A 13,634-nucleotide genomic window follows, 5' to 3' on the forward strand; every position below is an offset into this window, starting at 1 on the left:
ACCCGGTGGAAGAAAAGAACCACCGCCAGATATTGAAACTTCCTTTTCTAGCAAAACTACTAGAAAGACATTATAACATTTCATTCAACATTTTTTGGGATCAGAATGGTATTCTGGACAATTCCCAATTCGACTATAGGAAATCCCATAGCACTGACACTGTGCTGGTCGCGGGATCAGAGGAAGTCAGGTTAATCTTTGACTGTAGAGATAAGGCTGCTGTGGTCCATTTGGATCTATCTGCAGCCTTTGACACAGTAAGCCACGAGGTTCTGAAACAATCTTTGCTGGAGATGGGTGTCTGAAGTTCTGACTTTAAGCTACTTTGTTCCTTTTTTGGATAAAATGGAACAAATGGTCAATATGGGAGATTTTAGTTCTAAGTAATTCTGCCATCCTTGTGGTGTTCCGCGAGGTTCTTCACTAAGTCCTACCTTATTTAAAAAAAAAAAATATATATATATATATATATATATATATATATATATATATATATATATATATATATATATATATGTCGCCCCTCTTATGGGATTGATAAGGTAGTTTGGTTTTTCTACAGTGTCTTATGCGGACAACACTAAAATTATCAATCCCATAAATCATATTGAAGAGGTTGCTTCTCGTTTCAACAAATGCATGAGTTCCATTTTCAACTGGATGAGCTCCCACTGTCTCAAACTGAACTCTGAAAAGAAAGAGGGTCTCCTCTTCTGGCAGGATACCTCCTTCTGGAACAATTTTTGGTTGGCCTCAAGCCCATGGCGCTCCTTCAATCCCAGCGGTCAAAACAAGGAACCTTGTAATACATTTCCCCTCATTTCGCTTTTAGGGACCAAACCAATCACTTGACAAATTTTAAACATTTTTAGGAAAATTCTCCTTTTCTTACCATTAGACCTACTGAAGACAGTGGTCACTTCTCTGGTGCTAACAAAGCTAGATTATCGTAATGCCCTCTATGTTGGAGCCCAGCAGTGTGTTTTGGGAAGACTCCAGAGACTGCAAAATACAGAGTCGCGGGTCCTGAAAAAGGTTCAAAAGTTTGAACCCCGTTTCCATAGCTAGGGAAGAACTCCACTGGCTGCCCATTAAAGAGTTGCCTTTAATGCACTGTATAGTCCAAAAAATCACACATCTTCAAGGCCCTGACCTTCCTTAACACACATTTTCATATTACACTCCAAACAGATCATTGGGCTCATCAACAGCCAAGGAAGTGTCTGTTCCTTTCATTCACAAAGCCTCTTGGGGAGGCATAAGCTTCTCCTGCAACACCTCTCGCCTCTGGAATCAAATGCCAGAGCCCCGAAGTAATATTTATAACGTCCTGCTCTATAAAAATTCACTAAAACATGGTTCTTTCCCTTCCCTCTGTAGACTTTAAATGTTGACTTCCTCTTTCACACTACAGGTGGTGCCAAGGGCGAACGCTGCACTTTACAAAATTAAATATATGCGCTGCTTTGTTTTCCCTTCCCAGCTTGGACCATGGGCCATCTGCTGCACTGAGGAGCTAGTGCAAGCGAACTTGTACTAAAAGGGTCAGTATGCACATCCCAACAACCTACATTTATATGAACAACGGTGAGGTTTGCACAGTCACCAAGCCACATACACCAGTATATTCCAACACACCTACCTTTATATAGCCAAACACACAAAATTGTACTCTTAAATCAACCATAATATTGCAAAGGCAATCATATACCAATGCTATATGGTCTGACTGCAAAAGCGTAGTCATACAAACGTGTGCCTTTTATACACTTACAGCCATAATAAACTATACCCAAATAATAACAAAGACAACACTACCATCATATACTCACACTATCACAATTATGCACCTAATATAAATTATCATTATACAGCCAAACACAGACCATTGTACATGAATACATCTGTAAAAATACACCCTGACAACAATTATATAACGGTGCACCCACAAAGCTACTTTTATACCACAGTCAAATATAATGAAAACATTTCCTAGCTAACGTACAGGAAAGTTTCAATTCTATTAAGGAGGCGGAGGCGAGGATTAGGCTGTCACTTTCTCCCTTTATGGTACTCCAGCAGCCATTAAAAGGTATCAACATTTTTCAAACAAACTACATTTCCCATGAGCATCAGGGAAAATGGAAACAAAAAATGTCCCAGTCACTGTCCAATCCCAGGCCCGGGATCCTCATATCGTCCTCTGCTGGCACTCTATCCTCCTCTTTCTTCCTGCGACACTGCCATAGTCCTTTGCTCGCTAGTCCTGTTTGCCCGCCTCGGAACCTACGGTACAAGCAGACTAGGTAAGGCACCAGGAAGTAAACTTTCCAACCAACAATTAGCCTCACGGTATAAGCCAGTCAACATAAGAACATCGTAGCATCACTGAGCAAGTCAATCAACAGAAGAAACGTCATCGCCTACAAAAGCATATTAGGAAACTGCATCATAAAGATTTTACTTACCATCCCAACGCAGCTATTCTGGGAGGGTTCGAATGAATGAATGAATGAATGAAATGGTTCTTTTATAGCGCATGGCTACCCGGAGGCATCCCAGCGCTTGCGGCTACAACCGGAAGGATCAGAAGTGAAAGTTTAGTTTGTAGGAAAGAGCCAAGTTTTAATTTTCTTCCGGAAAGACAGATGATTGGGCTCCTGTCGAAGAGGGAGAGGCAGAGAGTTCCACAACCTTGAGGAGTTATAAGAAAAGAGACGACCACCCGTGCGAGCCTTGTTAATTCTGATGACTTGTGCCAGGTTCTGGTTATTAGAGCGAAGGTTTCTAGAGGCTTTCTGTGTTTTAATCATATTGGCTAGGATGGGGGGGGCCTTTGCCCTGAAGATTTTTATGGGCAATGCAGAGGGCTTTGAAGTGTACCCGTTCTTTTATGGGTAACCAGTGGAGTGATCTCAGCGCTGGCTTAGCTGAGGAGCGGTGGTTAGTGCTCGTCAGCAATCTAGCGGCGGAGTTCTGCACCACCTGGAGTTTCTGGATTACAGAAATCGGGGCTCCCAAGTAGAGCGCGTTACCGTAATCCAGCCTCGACAGGATCATGGCTTGTACCAAGATTTTTTTAGCTTTGTCAGGAAGTTGAGGGAGGATTTTTCGTAAGGATTTAAGTAAGCCAAAGCAGGTGGCAGCAGTTTTTCTGGCTTGTACTTTAAATGTAAGATCATCATCAAGCCAGAAGCCAAGGCTCTTAATCACTTTTTTTGGGATTGGGCTGGCACCATAGAGGGGGGCCATAGGGTGGGGGAATTGAATGATGCCTTCCTGCCCAATAACATCAATTCAGTTTTTTGATTATTAAGTTTTAGCTGGGACAAGCCCATCCACTTTGATACCTCTTCAAGACAGTTGCTCAGACTCGGGTGGGACAGATCAGCCTGGTTAAGAGAGACCACGAGCTGAGTATCATCAGCGTAGCTGATTAGTTCAATGCCGTAAGGGGCCACTATCTTAGCCAGGGGGGGCATGTACACGTTAAAAAGTGTGGGGCTAAGCCCTGTTGGACCCCACACTGCAGGGGAAGTGACGAGGAGTGGCAATCTCCTTCAAATACTTTAAAGTATCTATCGCAGAGGAAGGATTCGAGCCAGGAAAGAGCCTTTCCCGAGACTCCGCTTTCGTTAAGGCGGGCTAAAAGGATACGGTGGCTAACCGTATCGAAAGCGGCGCTAAGGTCTAGGAGGATGATGGCCACATTGCCACCTGTGTCCAGGATCCTCCTAGACTCTTCCACCACCTTAAGGAGTGCCGTCTCAGTCCCTTGCCCCGGGCAGAAGCCTGTTTGAGAGGGATGGAATGAATTGGAGGCTTTTAGGAATGAAGACAGTTGCTGGTTTATACATTTTTCAGCCAGTTTACTAATGCCCGGGAGAAGGGAGATGGGACGGTAGTTAGATAGGTCTCCGGGGTCAAGGTTAGATTTTTTTAGCAGTGGTTTGACCATGGCCACTTTCCAGTCCAAAGGGACTATGCCTGTTTCGATCGAGGTGTTAATCAGATTGATAACTGGAGATACCATGATAGGCATGACTAGCTTCAATGTGTTAATAGGGACAGGGTCAAGAGGGGAGCCACTCTTGATTGAGTTGAGGAGGGGGGATAGCAAATCCTTGGTGAGTGGAAGGAAAGAGGAAAGTTCTAGGGTGGAACCTATAGAAGGGTGTTCAGGTGGCAGAGGAGCGTCGGCAATAAAGGCGGGTGGGAGGGCCAGAAGAATGTTTTGAATTTTGGTGTGGAAGAAGAGTGCCAGTTCTTCACAGCGAGGCCCAGACGCTTGTGGGGCCAAGGGGGGATCAGGGGGTTTCAACAGACTTTTAACAATTGTAAAAATCTCTTTCGCTGAATTGGGGGATGCAATGATTTTCTCGGCGTAAAAGGCTATTTTAGTAGCCTTTAACACCACTTTATTTATTTATTTATTTATTTATTTTGAAAGTTTTATATAGCGCGAACAAGATCTTTGCAGATATCAGAGCGCTTTACAAAAACAAGGGGTAAGAAAACAAGAGAGGAGTGATTAACAGACTTTTGAGCAAAGAATAATTGTAGGTAATAAATGAGTAGCAAAATAGGGTAGGTACATGAGGGAGCATAGTCAATCAGCTAAACCAATAATACAAATAGACAATCAGATAAACGAATAGTACAAATAGGTGCAGAGGTTGGTGGTAGCAGCCCGGCGCCATTATTGAGAGACGCTGCACAACGGCGGACTGGACTACAATTGCTCACCTGTTTTTTTAAACTAATTCTGTGATATTGATATGTGCTTTTAAACAGTTACTGTGTGACTGCAACGGTGTTTCGGTTTGCGTGCAGGGCGGCTGACTCATAGCGCCATTTGCACCCTTACCTTAATAGCGGCCCCTCTGCCTTGGTCCATCGCGGCTTCTGCCGTTTGTGTGGAGGGCGGCTCACCTACCGCGGCGTCTAGTGCCGGGCTGGTGGTGGGAACGGGCGCCATATTGGGAGGAGCCAGAGAGCGCAGGGACCTGTGGCAGCGGTCCAGTCGCTCGAGGCTCCCTCCCATAAAACGATAGGGAGTCCTTCCTCATTCGTGGATTCCGGGTTGGTGGTAGCAGCCCGGCGCCATTATTGAGAGACGCTGCACAACGGCGGACTGGACTACAATTGCTCACCTGTTTTTTTAAACTAATTCTGTGATATTGATATGTGCTTTTAAACAGTTACTGTGTGACTGCAACGGTGTTTCGGTTTGCGTGCAGGGCGGCTGACTCATAGCGCCATTTGCACCCTTACCTTAATAGCGGCCCCTCTGCCTTGGTCCATCGCGGCTTCTGCCGTTTGTGTGGAGGGCGGCTCACCTACCGCGGCGTCTAGTGCCGGGCTGGTGGTGGGAACGGGCGCCATATTGGGAGGAGCCAGAGAGCGCAGGGACCTGTGGCAGCGGTCCAGTCGCTCGAGGCTCCCTCCCATAAAACGATAGGGAGTCCTTCCTCATTCGTGGATTCCGGGTTGGTGGTAGCAGCCCGGCGCCATTATTGAGAGACGCTGCACAACGGCGGACTGGACTACAATTGCTCACCTGTTTTTTTAAACTAATTCTGTGATATTGATATGTGCTTTTAAACAGTTACTGTGTGACTGCAACGGTGTTTCGGTTTGCGTGCAGGGCGGCTGACTCATAGCGCCATTTGCACCCTTACCTTAATAGCGGCCCCTCTGCCTTGGTCCATCGCGGCTTCTGCCGTTTGTGTGGAGGGCGGCTCACCTACCGCGGCGTCTAGTGCCGGGCTGGTGGTGGGAACGGGCGCCATATTGGGAGGAGCCAGAGAGCGCAGGGACCTGTGGCAGCGGTCCAGTCGCTCGAGGCTCCCTCACATAAAACGTAATGTGGTGGAGGGAGCGCAGCGGACGAGCGCAGCGGGCGCGACGGAGGCGCGCTGGAGTCGCGCTAGAGTCAAGCTCGTCTGCGCTCGTCCGCGAGCGTCCGGGACTAGGGGCTAGGGACTCTGTGTGTCCTCTGGTGTATACTTCCGCCGAATTATTTGCGCTAAGACCTTCTACCATGAAGTGCCCTCCCGTACCCCTCAATGCGGTGAAGCGGACATTCCGCCTAGGCATCAGTAATCCCATCACCCTGATTACGGACCCCTCCTCTACCTACGCGGTCTCGGCAAGTATGCCAGTCACTACCTGCAATTTTAGATGTCTTTATTTAAATACACGTTCCATGACCAAACATCAGATAGATATCTTTTTGCTACTATCTGACATTAAACCGGATTTACTCCTGTTGACTGAAACATGGCTCACCCCGGATTCATTACCGGACATCTTGGCCGCCTTACCTGCTGATTATTATATTATCTCCGTGATACGACCGGCAGGTAAAATTGGGGGCGGGGTGGCCATCATCTCCAATAAAAAACATCAACTTAGACAACTTCCCTCCTTGGATATTCCTAATGTGGAGAATATTGTTGCTAAATTGGACACTGTCAATGGGACACTTGTGGTGGTTTTACTATACCGCCCGCTCCAAACCATGATTATGTTCCCTGCTATTCTTGCGGAGCAACTGGCCATGTTAGCCACTGATAATTCAAAACTGCTTTTGGTCGGGGACTTAAATCTCTGGTTTGACAATATTCTATCTGACCCCCAAGCAGCAGAGACTAGGGACCTTCTGAGTGATCTGAATTTAACACAACACATAGACACTCAGACCCATCAAAAGGGCCACAGTCTCGATCAACTTTGGTCATTGAATTTAGCCATTGATTTTATTGATATTAAACCTTGTAGCTGGTCTGATCATTTCATTATTAGTTTCTCATTTTGTGTTGAGAAAGCTCTTCAATTTAAGCTGAAGGCCACCAGTCTGACTCGGAAATGGTCCTCGCTGGACATGTCTGCGTTCTTAAATCGGTTAAAGTCTACTTTGCCAGAGCAGAGCTCAGATGTGGAGATAGCCGAAGGTAGGCTTCAAGATTGGCTAAACTCGGCCATTAATGTTTGTGTTCCCCTCACCCGTTTTGATAACTCGCGTGGCGCGGATGCGCATAAATGGTTTACACCGGAGTTGAGGAAACTAAAACTTGAAGTGAGGCAGCAAGAGAGAACATGGCGTTCCAACTACTGTCCTCAAGCAAGAATCGCTTATTGTTCTACCCGAAAAGCCTACCAAAAAACATTGCACACCCACAAAACTGCTTATTTCTCTTCTAAAATACTTAATGCTACCAACAAGTCGAAAGAAATTTTCAGGATTGTGACGGAGTTGTGCAATGATGAGAGAACTTCTCCCCCGGTTGTTCCTTCACAACTGCTCTGCAACTCGCTGAATGACTATTTTAATGACAAAATAATGCTGATTAAGGACACTTTATCCAAACTTCCAGTTTGTGCCCCGATAGACGACACTTTTTTAAATCCTCTTACCTTGCATTCCTTTCCTTTAATCACTCACCAAGCCCTTCAAGACCTACTCACTAGAGTTAAATCAGGCTCTCCTCAGGATGCCTGTCCTCCCCAAGTAATGAGAGAAATTGGTCGGGCGCTCCCAAACAGCCTGATTCCACTGCTCAATAACTCCCTTGTGTCAGGAATCGTCCCTAATAGTTTTAAACAGGCCTTATTGATCCCTTTGAGAAAAAAACCTGGTATTGATTCCTCAGACCTCTCTAACTATAGACCAATATCGTTACTGCCTTATTTATCCAAAATTTTGGAGGCGCATGTAACCAACTGCCTATCAAGTTTTGTGGAGGCTTCCGGGTATTTACAACCCAACCAGGCAGGCTTCCGGCCTGGTCACTCCACTGAGGCAGTGATATTGGCCGTCCAGAATACTCTAAGGTCTAATGCAGACAGGGACTTACACCAGGCTTTGGTGTTATTAGACCTGTCTGCGGCGTTCGACACGGTTGACTATACCATCTTGGTCAACCGTGTCAAACAGGCCGGTCTTCGAGACTCGGCCTTGGCCTGGCTCAAGTCTTTTGTTTCTGGACGCACTCAATCGGTCCGACTAGGCTCCTTCACAGCCCCTAAAAAATTCTCCTTCTGTGGGGTTCCTCAAGGATCTTCCTTGTCCCCTTTATTATTTAATTTATACATGCGCCCACTGTTATTTTCCTTACGAGAGTTCAAGGTCGATGTCTATAACTATGCAGACGACCTGCAGTTGGTTTTTGTGTTAAACTCCCACAATGCTGCCGAGGAATTTCGAGCCACCATGTCTTTTATTCAGAGGTGGATGTCCCTAAACCACCTTAAGTTAAATCCGGGAAAAACGGAGCTCATTCTACCTGGGAAGAGTGAGATTAGTTGGAGTCCTAGCTTCTGGCCATCGGACATGGGCTCGCCTCCAAAAAAATCCCGTACAGTGAAAAGCTTGGGAGTGACTCTTAGTGAGGATCTCACCTTGGTGAGCCAAGTCGGAACTGTGGTCTTCTCGGGGTTTTTTCAATTGAGGAAGATCAGAAAAATAGCACATCTTCTTACAGGCTTGGCTTTAATTCAGACAGTCAGTGCTCTAGTCCTGTCCCATATCGATTTCTCCAATGGCCTCTATTTGGGGGCGCCTATTGGTCAACTTAAAAGATTGCAGTACTTGCAAAATCAAGCTGCGAGACTTATCTGCAAAGTACCAAAGTGGGAATCGATTAGACATGGACTAGAGACCTTGCACTGGCTGCCTGTGGAACAGAGAGCCACCTTCAAGGTGGGTTGCATTGTGTTCAAGGCTCTGGAGGGTAAGGGCCCTATGTTCCTTAGATCACTACTGCGCAAATATACACCTTCGCGCAGTTTGAGATCAATCCACAAAGATCTACTCGAGGTCCCTCGTTTCAAAAGGAAACGTCAAGGGGGCAGCAGCTTTCAATTCTTAGCCTCCTCATTGTGGAATGCCCTTCCCTTGACCCTGCGACATAGCAAGGATCTCCTTGCTTTTAGGAAGGCATTTAAAACTTTTCTTTTTTCCCAGGCCTACTGTAAAAAGTAATTGTATTTCTTTTATGCACTGTTATGTTTGATTCTCTCACCAGCGCCAAGAAGCCCCAGGGCGTATGCGCGCTTAACAAATAATAAATAACAAATAACAGAGTCTCAAATAGTTCCAAAGTAAAAGTTCAGGTGAATTTAGCCATGAGGATAGCTTTTCCTTCTTTCTTAAAAAATGTAGTGGAGGAGATAAGCCTGGTTTCTGGAGGGAGTGAATTCCAAATCCTGGGTGCCATTCCTGAAAAGGAGCGTTTATATGTTTTTTCCTTCCAGAATCTACGAGGTTTCAGAAGAAGATTCTTTGTACTTCTAGTGGTTCTTGAGCCACCAGAAATTGTCAGCTTCTGAGTGAGGTAGCCGGGTGAGTTGTGGTGTAAAGCCCTGTGTGTCATGCAGGCAATTTTCAGATGTATTCTGGCTTCAAAAGGCAGCCAGTTCAAGGATTTTAGGTCAGGGGAAATATGCGAGTGTTTTTTTGATCCAGTGATGAGTCTCGCTGCAGCGTTCAAAGAGGCTCTCAGGGGTGCAGTTGTAGATAGGGGGAGTCCGCAGAGGGCGACGTTACCGCTGTCTAAGCGAGGAATGACTAGGGCTTGTACTGCAGTTTGGAAGTCCTTGGCTGGGAGGAAGGGTTTAAGTTTCCTCAAGGTATTGATTTGGAAATTAGCTCCCTTAGTTGCCTTGCTGATATGCTGCTGCATGTTGAGATTGGCGTCAAGTGTTATGCCTAAAGATTTCGCTGAGTCCACGATGGTAGGTTGAACATTGAGTGCAGTTAGGTGCTTAAGCCAAGTTTGAGTGGTGGAGATTTTCGCGGGAGGTGAGATCAGAAGGAACTCAGTTTTCAGTGCATTGAGTTTGAGGTGATTGATTTGTCGCCTCAAAATTCAGGACACAGCACCTTCAAAATGCTGCTAGTAGCCGGTGAGCATGAATGCCTCTGGTGGGCCCTGCGGTTTTATAGGCTTTGATAGAGGCTCTGTATTTAATTTTAGTCTCAGGATCGAAGTCTTTCCTCCATAATCTCTCCTCTTTTTTACAGCACTGTTTTCGGAGCTCAGGACTAAACCAAGGGTGGTTGATAGGTCCCCTTTTTTTAATTATGGATTTTCTAGGTAGGGTAGCATCCAGTGACTTCTCTATCCACTGGTTGAACTCTGAGTTCGCTACATTAATGTCTGGGTTAGCGGACGGAAGAGTGGTTCTTAACGCTTCTGACCAGTCGTCTATCTTAAGCTTGGACCAGTGTCTTGTTTGTTTAGTGCTAAAGGGTTTGGCCGGGGCTGGGGGAGGAATATTCCATGTGAAGGGTATGACGAAGTGGTCCGACCATGGGATAGGGTTCGCGTGCAAGGTGATAAGCTCAGTGATATTAGAAAAAATGGGGTCAAGCAGGTGTCCCTGAATGAAGACAGGGTGGGCTAATCCTCGCCTCCGCCTCCTTAATAGAATCAAAACTTTCCTGTACGTTAGCTAGGAAATTTTTCATTCTATGTCAGGAGCGGAGGCTTCTGATTAGGCTAGTTCAAAGCTTGTTCACCAGCAAGGAAGCCAGACACACCACTAGCTTAAAGTAAAATCTTTTGAAGGTGGAGTCTGAAGACCAGTCTGCAGCTTTCAGAATGTCCTCCAGACGAGCCCCCAGGGAGAAGGCTTTAGACGCCATTGCCCCTCTCACAGAATGGGCTCCAAACCGGGAAATATCTATGCCCGCTTCCTGCATAACCCAGCGTACTCACCGCGCAATAGTAGGGGATGAAACCGCCCCGTGTGGTTTAGTAAGAGCCAGGGGCGGTGGGTGAGATTTTAAACCGGTGGGGCGCAAACTAATTAGCATACAGCACAGTAGCGAGCGTGCGTAGCGAGCGAGCCCGAACCCCAAAAGGGGGGTTTGGGGGGGTTACCCCCCCCAGAAAATTTTGAAAAAAAGAAGAAAAATCGTGCATTTTCAAGCAAATTTGAGAAAGCAGGACGGTTAATAAAGCAATTGTGAAAGTGCAGTTATTACATTAATAGATGGCATAACATATGTAGCTGCTTATTCAGTATTACCACAGAGCTTCATACATTCTGTCCTATTATGCGCAGGTGCTGAATTCAGACTATAAGACTTTCATGGAAATCTCAGCTCTAAGAGTAGAAGAAGTTACACAGCAGTGTAATGGTTGCCAGGTTCGTTCCGCAGGAGCGTCAGGAACTTGAAGAAAAGTCCACAGTCTTCCCCTACGGCCTTCCGACTCTATTAGACTCTAGAGTAACGAATGGCACGCAAGGGGAAAACAGGGAAACAAAACAAGGAAAGGCGGGGGAAGAAAAACAGTCTTACAATATACTGAATATTAGACTCTAGAGTAACGAATGGCAAGCAAGGGGAAAACAGGGAAACAAAACAAGGAAAGGCGGGGGAAGAAAAACAGTCTTACAATATACTGAATATAAAAGAGGCAGCGCAATGCGCTGTTACCGTGATTCTGGTTGAGCTGAGCTTTGTACACACTTCACATAGGTCCACGCAAGTACCCCAAACATAAATGGTATAAAGGTTTTCGCAATTTGCCAAGGGGAAAGGTTTGATAGGCAACACAAGCAACGAATCGTTCACCCTGCGGGAGACAGGTCCGGCCAGTGAACAAAGGTGAGCAAATCTGTGTAGTCTCCAAATAGAACAAACACTACAAAACTTTTTAAAACAGAGATAACAATGCATTTCTTACCTCAATCAGAATTTTTTGTATTCAACCAACAAGTAGCAGCATTCACTTTTTGTAAAGGAAATCCGCACGTCTGTCTTTCAGTGTAGCAAACTTGTCAATTACTTGCATATTGAAGTCCGGTATCTTTTGGACTAGCTTGCTCTCTACAGACAGCATCGCCAAAGCATTTAGTCTTTCCTCTAGCATGGTGTTTCTGAGGAATGTCTTTATACGCTTTAAGGCTGAAAAACATCGTTCAGCTTCTACTGTTGTCATTGGAGTCGTAATCGCAATTTTGAGTAAAGTCACTGTCTCTGAGTTTTCCATATGCAGTTTATGAATTAACCTCAGCAAACTCAAGGCGCTTGTGGCCTTCCGGTACACAGGCATTCCGTAGAGTACAGTTAACTCAGTTCTCAACTGCTCTTTTTTGAGCATAGGATATGCTTCCACAGCCTGATTCAGAGCACGCTCAGGGAAGGATTCATCATATCGTGCAAACTCTTTACTTTGCAATAAAGTGGCAGTCACCAAGTGTTTTGTGAATGAAAAACGTTCTTTTGCCTGCACAATTACAATGTCACATATCTCCTTTCCAATTCGAACCAGAGAGGTGATGTTTTGTCTGCGGTTTGCAAAAATAGAATGCTCCGGCAGTTTGCTCTCCAAATCGTCAACCCCATCTCTCACTTCCATTATCTTTTGTACAAATGCAGATGTAACGGCTTTCACAGAGACAGTATCTATTTCTTTTCGTTGTAACTGCTCGTATAACCCATCAACATGAGACATTATGTCATGAAATAAAAACAGTAAGAACTGAAACTCTTTGTCTTGTAGTGTTCTAAGAAAGCCATGGGCTTCATTCTGACTTGTGCGATCAAAGTCTTCTCTGGATGATATGGCGACAAAACATTTCTCAAGGCCCTCCCTCTCTTCAAAGATTAAGTTGACTGTACGAATGTGAAAGTTCCAACGAGTTGAGGATCCCCTTGGTACGCTTTTGTCCACAATCTCATGAAGGGCTTCTGTTCTTTTGGGGGAACGTGTGAAGAATGTTGCTATGCCTCCGATATCCTGAAAGAAAACTCGTGTCTCTCTGATCTTTGATACCGCCTGTTGCATAATAAGATTGAGTTGGTGTGCGTAACAGTGCACAAAATGAGCATTAGGGTACACATCTCGAATTCGTTTCTGTACTCCACCAAGGTTTCCACTCATTACGGACGCACCATCATAACTTTGTGCGATAAGTTTTTGTTTTTGAGGCAGGTCCGGGAAAATTAAGTCCAGTTGACACAGTATAGCTTCAGTGATGGTTGCTGCACTAGAGTCTTTTAAATGTGTGAAACCATAAAACCGTTCCACAATGTTTCTGTCACTGTCAAGGTACCGAAACACTAACACGGACTGTGTTTTAGTGGCCACATCAGTGGTGTCATCAGCCTGAATAGCCACAAAGTCTGTGTTTCGCAACTCTTGCACAATATGGCTTTTTATAATCTCGAGCATACAGTCAAGGAGTTCATTTTGTATTGTATTAGAGGTGCCCTTAAAGACTGTAGCACGTGCTAAATGTGTTTCCAAATCCTTGTCTATGGTTGACATTAAATCCACTAGGCCTCGGAAGATCCCAGGTTTTGAGGAAGTTTCTGATTCGTCATGGCTTAGCAATGCCAGTTCGAAAGCACCACAGAAACGAATGCAATCAATGATCCTGGATAGATTTTGTCTGTTCCTATCAACAGCTTCATTGTGTTTTTGAATGGATTTGCGATATGCATAATTTATCTGCTGCTCAATTGGTGCGTCTTCCCCCAACATTCCCAGTCTGGTCAGGTTTTCCAGATGATTTCTTGTGAGCGCATGCTTCTTTATTTTTTCAGCGATGTGCTTCAGGTCTACCATTCCTTGCCGTGTCCAAGAAAAGTCACCACCAAACAGCAAGCAGGGGAA

At 45.3% G+C, this 13,634-nt stretch overlaps 1 protein-coding gene across 1 annotated transcript; it reads right to left on the reverse strand.

Annotated features, from left to right (window-relative positions):
- Positions 1-2,044: 2,044 nt before the first annotated feature.
- On the reverse strand, positions 2,045-13,022 carry LOC144830562 (zinc finger MYM-type protein 1-like). The gene is made up of 3 exons (XM_078688920.1): positions 11,700-13,022; positions 11,450-11,588; positions 2,045-2,286 (listed from the first exon to the last, which is right to left on the reverse strand). The coding sequence occupies exon 1, from the start codon at positions 12,897-12,899 to the stop codon at positions 11,742-11,744; it is 1,158 nt and encodes a 385-aa protein (XP_078545046.1). The 5' UTR covers positions 12,900-13,022; the 3' UTR covers positions 2,045-2,286; positions 11,450-11,588; positions 11,700-11,741.
- Positions 13,023-13,634: the final 612 nt, after the last annotated feature.

The sequence above is a fragment of the Lissotriton helveticus genome, chromosome 1_1 (assembly GCF_964261635.1).
Source record: "Lissotriton helveticus chromosome 1_1, aLisHel1.1, whole genome shotgun sequence".
Classification (NCBI taxonomy): domain Eukaryota; kingdom Metazoa; phylum Chordata; class Amphibia; order Caudata; family Salamandridae; genus Lissotriton; species Lissotriton helveticus.

Excerpts from the sequence above, each read along its gene's own strand:
- LOC144830562 (XM_078688920.1), bottom strand. The coding sequence starts at position 12,899 with ATGAGTGGAAACCTTGGTGGAGTACAGAAACGAATTCGAGATGTGTAC.